The sequence below is a fragment of the Gossypium arboreum genome, chromosome 5 (assembly GCF_025698485.1).
Source record: "Gossypium arboreum isolate Shixiya-1 chromosome 5, ASM2569848v2, whole genome shotgun sequence".
NCBI classification, from domain to species: domain Eukaryota; kingdom Viridiplantae; phylum Streptophyta; class Magnoliopsida; order Malvales; family Malvaceae; genus Gossypium; species Gossypium arboreum.
In genome coordinates this window covers 22,515,919-22,524,013 of record NC_069074.1, presented here as the reverse complement: position 1 = coordinate 22,524,013, position 8,095 = coordinate 22,515,919, and the positions used below count along the sequence as shown (strand labels likewise).

The following is an 8,095-nucleotide window of genomic DNA, read 5'->3' as shown; positions in this document are numbered from 1 at the left end:
AAGTTTCATGAATTGATTTATATAGCAATTCCAAATTATGGTATAATATATATACATATATTTGTTACTTGATAAATGCATCACGATTGAAAATACTTTTATAAGTATAGTTAAAGTGGAAAATCATCTCATATTAACTAGTCAAGGATTTGGGTATGTATTATAAAGTAAGAATTTGAGATGTATTTTGGGTTTTAAAATAGATAATATTTAATATAAAAATATTTATTTCATCGTAATGATATTATATATAGGAATTCGTTCTTAACTGGATTATAGAATCACGCCATGAAAGATGTGTAGTAGTGATCCATCTTGATCAACCTATAGTTTTATAGTTTTAATTTGTTCTGAAAATGTTTAGAGCTTATGGATACGTGAAATGCTTTTGAACTTTTAAATGCTTTTCTTAAAAAGTATATATTTTTACGATAGTAAAATATAATTTTACCATTTTAATAGTTTATATATTTATAATTTTTAAAAGATTAAATCAAAGTTTTAATTTTTGGAAGGCCAAAATACAATTTTACTATTACTAATTTAAAATTTTATAAATTATAAAATACTTAAATGAAAAATTTTCTATTTTAAGAAGGCTAGGGCCGTACAGCCCTATTTACTCTACCACTATCTTATACTTTTTCCTAATACTAGTAAACTTTTAAAGGCTTCTCTTTGCACATTCTCAAGATACCATATGTCATATACATATTGGTCTTAAACTTTTTGCAAGTTAATTGATCTATGGGTTTCTTTTCATCATAAGTTGTCTTTGACAAGTTTTGATATAGACTATCATGTATGGGGAATTAAATATGTGGACAATAGACATCCTATCGTGTCATGCATGCGGTCCTAATAGTTAGGATTTGAAAGATTTTGGATTTACAAGATTTTAAACTCGCAAGTGTTTCAACTCACAAAGTGATTCTCCTTAATCAAAAGTGTTAATCCATTAGACATGGACTTACGAGGTGGATTCTCAAAATATGAACATTACAAAAGCTTAATTAAATAATAAACCCTCAAATTATACCTTTTAATTGAGTTGGATACCTAAACTATAATTCCATAACCACTATTAAAAAATGATACTCCATGATTTTAACATTTGTCTATTGTACTACATTTCACTGATTATATAACTTTAATTATTTTTGATGAATTACAATAATAAGGCAAAGCACAAATAACAAACGCAATTAGTGTAATTTGAACCAAAGCTACACCTAGGACAACGAACACCTTTAAACCATCAAGCCATTTCATGAGATTTGTCTTAATATTTTGTATATTATAAATGAGTTTTAATATTTTGTATATTATTGTTGTCTTAATTTCAGTATAATTTAATAATTTTACACTCTATCTATCAATCAATAAAATTTTATATTCCTGTCAAAAATAAATAAAAATAATCTAAATAATATTTACATTCTAATAATTTTATTAAAAAAATAATCTCATATTTCATAAACCAAATGTATCTTTCAAGAATTGCATACATTTCGAGTTCTCATTTGCGTATACTACTCGGTGTTGTGTACAACAAACCTTGGTCAACCCGAATTAATGCCAAAGAACAAGCTGAAATCAATGTATTAAAACCAGATTATTTACCTTACTAGATAACCGAGCTTGCAATAAAATACAGTCGAACCGTTTGTCCCTTTAAGCCCAAAACCATCCCAGCAAAGCACGGATTATGCCAACAATGCTACCACTGAGAAGTGCCTGCAACAATGTTAGCTTCCCCGGTGTGTATGGTGGGTATCTCAGAAATGCATCACCTGCAAAACCTCTATAAAGAACTGCCTTCTTATGGCTAAATGCATCGAAGGAGAATTTCCCATGGTACGAACCCATTCCGCTTTCCCCCACTCCTCCGAATGGTAAACTGTGTATAGCAAGCTGAACCCATAATCAATTCGGTCAATTTAAAAACTTGAATTCTGAAGGCAGTTAAGCCTTATTGTAAATTGTAATAATGCATGCATGTCTACATAGATTCCATAAGTTAAAAGTAAACTTACATGTACAGCTGTGTCATTGACGACTAAACCCCCTGCAGAGACCGTTTCAACAAACTTACGTTTTAGTTTCTTGTTATTCGTAAACAGATACGCTGCTAGTGGCTTTCCCCCAGAAGAATGTATCAAATCAAAACTCTGTTCCACTTTGTCCACCTTTTATAAACCAATCACAAAAAAATCATGATGAATGTTCCGCATCTAATCTTTATAAATGACGAGCACTGTTCTAATTATCCATTTAAATTTCCTCGATACCATAAATGATTGGTGTTTGTTTCTGTCAGGCCATTTTCCTTGCAGAAATTTCATAAACTAAGCTGATATATCTTAGCTCCAACTCTACATTTTGTTCGGACACTAATATGGGATATGACCCTTCAAATCCCACAGGAAAACTTTTTTTAAAAATGAATATATCCCTACTAAATATATATTCATAACCGACACTCAAACCCAAATCTAGGTTATATCCTTAAGGAGATCTCTATGTTCATATGTAAATGGAGCTTTATTTCTTTTTGCTCGAACAATAAAAGGAAAAGACGTAAGACTCCCAGGCTTTTCAAGGGCAGTGCTACTTATGGAATCAACAAAAGCTATAAAAATTAAAAATAAATAAATAAATAAGCAAAACATTTTGGTGCAATGGACCCTTTAGTTCATACCGTGATAATCGGAAGCAATGGGCCAAATATCTCTTCTTTCATGATGAGAGAATTTACTGGGACATCAAGCAAGATCGTGGGAGCAATCTGCCTGCCATTGGAAGAAAGAAGCACGTATCAACAACTATTGACAGCATATGATGCCAAGTGTGCTAGAGAAGAAATGAAAGAGCCAGGTTAGAACTGACAGGTTTTTTTCATTTCTCTGACCGCCATGGACGATCTTACTAGAAACTTTCTCCTCATCCATGAGCTTTGACAAGCGATCAAAGTGGTTAGAATTCACTATGCGAGACAAGTCTTTCGACTCCAACGGGTCCTTTCCATAAAATCGCTCCAGTTCACATTTGAAAGAGTCAACCTGCAGGATAAAAACCACTTGAGAAGAATGATTGGAAAGAAAAGGATTAAGAATTTACAAATGTTAAACATAGACAAGCATTCTTACCAACTTCGTAGCGTAATCTTTTGTTGTAATAATGTAATCAGGAGAAACACATGCTTGTCCATTATTACAGCCCCACTTCCCCGCAATGATCCGCCTAGTTGCAACCTAAAGTACACAAAAATATGTCAGTATCTAAGTGACAAAGAAAGCAGACATGATCGAAAAATAAACACTATCCTGACCTTTAAGTTAATGTCTGAAACAACAATAACAGGTGACTTTCCTCCGAGCTCCAAAACAACTGGTGTTAGGTGCTTTGCAGCTGCTGCCATCACAATGCGAGCAACTCTTCCATTGCCTAAAAATTCAAGGATGTTTTGATTCGGAATACTTTTTTATCAGAATGATACAACAATGTCTAAAGCAGCAACTAATAACCATAAGGTGAAAATTAGAACTTCTGGGAGAGCACCAAAAATTTGGGATGTGGTCATCTTGTTGAAAAATCAATTTAAGACTTAGGTACATCTTATGTCAGAAAAGAGGATCCAAAAAACAACAAATTAGCAGGGAACCAAACAAATATGCCAATGTAAACCCCAAAAGAAATCTCTCAAAACTCTGTTCAGTTCTTTCAAGGTCCCGAAGTAAGAATTTTTTTAGAACTATTAAGCCAGCAATACTTTCAATTTCCAATAAACTCTTGGCCAGTTCAAGTGCTGCAACTAACCCTAATCACCCTTAGGGAACACAATAGCCTCTGTTAGCCAAAGGACCATGCAAAACTGTCTTTTATGTCCCTATTAAACACTTTTTTGTGTCTATCTAATCAACTCCCAAGGGTGAGAAAAGGTTCAATTTGCAGTGGGATTTCAGTGAAAAGTCTCGTTAAGCCCTAATGTTTTGCACTTCATAGTTATGAGGTCTCAAACCAGATAAAGGATGAAAGTTGCAGTATGTTTGGCTGGGCAGCCAGTGCAGAATTATAACCACAAATAAACAAAAATCTTAGAGAGAGGAAAGGCTGCCGAGAGAATCTACAAAGTATTTATAAGATAAGCTATTTACAAAAGAAATATGAGTTGTACACTGCCCAAAAATGAAGAATACTTGATTTTACATCTAACACTCCATACATGATACATCTATGGAGTGATCAAACTAGATAGAAGCTACAACAAACATCTAAAGTAGATGCTAAAAGGGAAACCCTGTTAAATCATCAATTATCACCATTTGTCTCTTCCCCAGAATGGATAGAGCCTTAAAACAACACAGCAAACATATAGTACTTCAAATCCATTTCTTTTTTCCAACTGTTTCGTAAAAAGTAATAGAAAGCTACAGCCTACAGCATCCAAAAAGCCACTTCTATCACAGACTTCTTGAAGCATTTTGCACGTATCACATGTGAAACTAGAATGCAGTTGTCCAAGAATATTTAATTAAGACATAAAAGATTCAGTTAGAGGAGAAGGTAAATGGTTGTAAATGAGCAAAGGACCTGTATACAATATTTTGTCCCACTTTTGCTCCAATAGTGCTGATGTTTCAGGAACAGCCCCTTCCACAACCTTAATGCAAGAGCTATCCAAATAATCCGCTACCAGCTTTGCAAGCAATGATGATGAGGCTGGAGCCATTTCTGATGGCTTTAAGACTATAGCATTACCAGCTGAAATAGCTCCAACAACTGGATCAAGAGACACTACTGAAAGAAGAGGTACAAATAAAGTCATCATTTTGACAAAGTTTCCGGAATACAAAATAAGAAGGGCAAATCCATCAAGTGTTTAACATACAAAAAGGATAATTCCATGCTGAGATTACTAACACGACACCCAATGGTTCAGATACAATTTCAGCAGAGGAAGGAAATGTAGTCAACGAAGTTTTTGCCTGCAACAAAGGGCAAGATGTTCATATTAAACTCTTTTAATATCAAAAAGAAAGCTTCCACCCACTATAGAGGTATCCAACAATTTTACCTTTTCTGGCATCATCCAGTGGTTCATTTCCTTGAGTGCCAATCTGCATGAATTGTTTACCATCTGTATCTGCAGATAAACCATGTCAACAATCAGAAGTAGACAAAAAAGTAAAATATTTCAGGCGAGACATCCATAGAAAATAAAAGCGCGCACTAAATTCAAGAGGCTATACATAAATAACTCAAACATTGTTGTCTTTTCCATAGTTCTAGTTTCCTAAGTGATGTAATATTTAGAGCTTAACTATCAGGTTTAGTATGAAAGTTAATTTAAAACAAAGATATTAAGAATCAAGAGTTACCCAAATTTCACAAGGCTCCAAAAAAAATTTTCCGATTGATAAAAAATCAGTTGCTCTGGAACAATAGTCATCCAGTACATTATCTTCCCCAAGTTAGAGAGCCTAACAATAACTAATTAAAGGTTCTTTAAAGCTCTTTATCTTCAGCAAAAATTGACACCACCACCAAAAGAACAACCACTTATAAAACCTAAAATAGAATTTGCTTATAGTTCAGCTTTACTAACCATTAAATCTAATCAACTTAAAACACAAAAGGTTAACTTGAATGATGCATCTAACTAGCTTAAAGTAAACACATCAGCCTCCACAAGTAAAACGGAGACTAGAAATAAATAATTTAAGCATATGCTAAGATACTTTTGCTCACAAACATGTAGCAAATAACTATGATTAGAAGTAGATGATAATTGTTGAAAAAGAAATCCTTAAGTTTTCTTGAGAATTGCAATAATCAAAGTTTATATTATGAGTCAAATTCCCTATCATTCAATGATTCCCGCATTAATTAATCACAAATATAATTATATCACAGCTGACTATATGTAAAAGCCGAAACTCCAATCATCGTATTATAACAATTATTAGTCAAAAAAATATAAAACAATAACAAATATTCAAGACTACTTGAGTTTTAACAGTTTCGAGTATTGTATAGATCGCTTTTTTTTTACTAAAGGCTGAAATTGACCAACATTTTCATGAAAAATGAAATTCTTAGCATGTAATAAATGCTACTTGGGTCCACCCAGATTTCTATCATTTATCAATTTAAACACCTCTAAAGGTTTGCACCCAGGAAAAAAAATGGACCACTCGAAGTCTGAAAAGTTTGGAACCTTTTTATTCATGAATTTTTTATTATTCATTCTCACTTGAAGCTTGACATACAAGCACGTCTCACACACGATATAAATATATTGCCGTATTTGATTAGAAATAAAATAAACGAAAAAATAATGAAAATAGACAAATAAATATAAATTTAGCTTTGGAGACAAAGAAGTAGTTGAAGTTTTTTACCATCACCATATAAGAAGCATCAAATGTTTAATGAACATTCTGATCTGGAGTGCTCGATTATAAATGCGAAAATTCATTAGAAATTTAAAATTAAAAACTACTTTAATAATTAAGTGCACAGGGAATTTTTTATTTTTATTTTTGTTACAAATTGGGTGCAAATAAAGAATAATACAGCAGAGACTTATAACGGCCTATTGGCTCCTTAATCTTTACTAATACTATCAATAATGATTCAGTTCATGAAATAACATACTAAGTTTCACTGCTCAATCCATTTCAAATTATAATTAAACTAAAATCTAATCCGATATCGAAACCAAAACAAATTCATAAAAGAATAATAATAAAATCAGAGAAAATGAATAAAAAAAGCTTTGACCTCGTAGAGGGAGGATTCGAATTCCGGCTTGGAAAGATCATCACGAAGAGCGGCGACGATTTGCGGCTCGTTCTCATCCAACATCTTCAACATTGCTTTCAACTGAGTCACTCTCCATCGGTAGCTTTTAGTTTTTCCGGTTACGAAGCTATCTCTCAACTCCTTCACCACCTCATTCGCTGACTCCGCATCGAAAACCGCCTTGTTTTCCGCTTTGTTCTCCATTAACATCCAAAATCAACTCCGAAAAACAGAATAATCAATCGAATAGGATCCGAACTTCGAAACTTGAAGTTACAGTATATGCCTCTCTTTTCTTCCACAGAACGATGGAGTCGTTAAAAATGAATGCCGTGCATCACTCTATCATTTATAATAAATATTGAAGTTATCACAAGATAATTTTATAGACATTTGAATACCAACTGCTCTCTCATTGAAATGATTTGGAGGTTTTTTTTTCTTAATTATCGAGTAACAACAATCAAATCACAGTTCCTTAAATAACGCTTATATACTAAAAGAGCACTCAAACTATTGCATTTTATTTAAACAAGTCCTTTAATTATTTTTATAGTTATATCTTAGTATTTTTACTCATAAGGCTGTGAGTTTAATATTAAAATAAAATTTTAATTTATATACACTTTTAACATCAACATAAAATTTAAAAGAGTAATAATTTTTTTAAAAGAGTGATTAAGTGTGTTATGTATATATAAACATTTTCAAGAAATCTCGATATTTTATTTTAAAATATTATTTTGATTTAATAAACTATTCTCAACATTAGCAATATAATAATAAATTTAGTTTGAAATGTTTTACTCATTTTTCAATTTGGTCTTAAATGTTAACTTTGTTATTATATCAATCAAAATAAAGTCATGCGGCATTCCGTCTAATGATCAAAGTTGTTTTGATAGTGGAGTGGCTATATTTAAATTGATCTAACATGAACGACTAAATTAACCAAAAAAATCTGATGATCAAAACAGGAATGCACTAAAACTTGGTTGACTATCTAAGTAGTTTACCCTAGTTTTTTGGTATAATAAAAAAATTAACTCTCAATATTTACATTTTTATCAAATTAACCCTTTTTTTAACCTTCAATGTTACTATTTTTATTATTTTTAATGATATTGACGTGACAATTTGTATGGCAATCCACGTGTATTCATATTGACATGATATTATTTATCTTATTTGTCATGTCAATAAATAATTTAAAATTTATAAAAATATTTAAAAATTTAAAATTCACACATACATACATATAAAGCACGTAAAAATTCAAAAAGAATTA

General features: G+C 31.7%; 1 protein-coding gene across 1 annotated transcript; it reads right to left on the bottom strand.

Moving 5' to 3' along the window:
* Nucleotides 1-1,447: 1,447 nt before the first annotated feature.
* LOC108452532 (aldehyde dehydrogenase family 3 member H1-like) lies at nt 1,448-7,262 on the bottom strand. The gene is made up of 10 exons (XM_017750332.2): nt 6,787-7,262; nt 5,078-5,146; nt 4,892-4,988; nt 4,594-4,800; nt 3,332-3,447; nt 3,150-3,254; nt 2,890-3,062; nt 2,702-2,792; nt 2,037-2,189; nt 1,448-1,914 (listed from the first exon to the last, which is right to left on the bottom strand). The coding sequence occupies exons 1-10, from the start codon at nt 7,015-7,017 to the stop codon at nt 1,675-1,677; spliced, it is 1,482 nt and encodes a 493-aa protein (XP_017605821.2). The 5' UTR covers nt 7,018-7,262; the 3' UTR covers nt 1,448-1,674.
* Nucleotides 7,263-8,095: the final 833 nt, after the last annotated feature.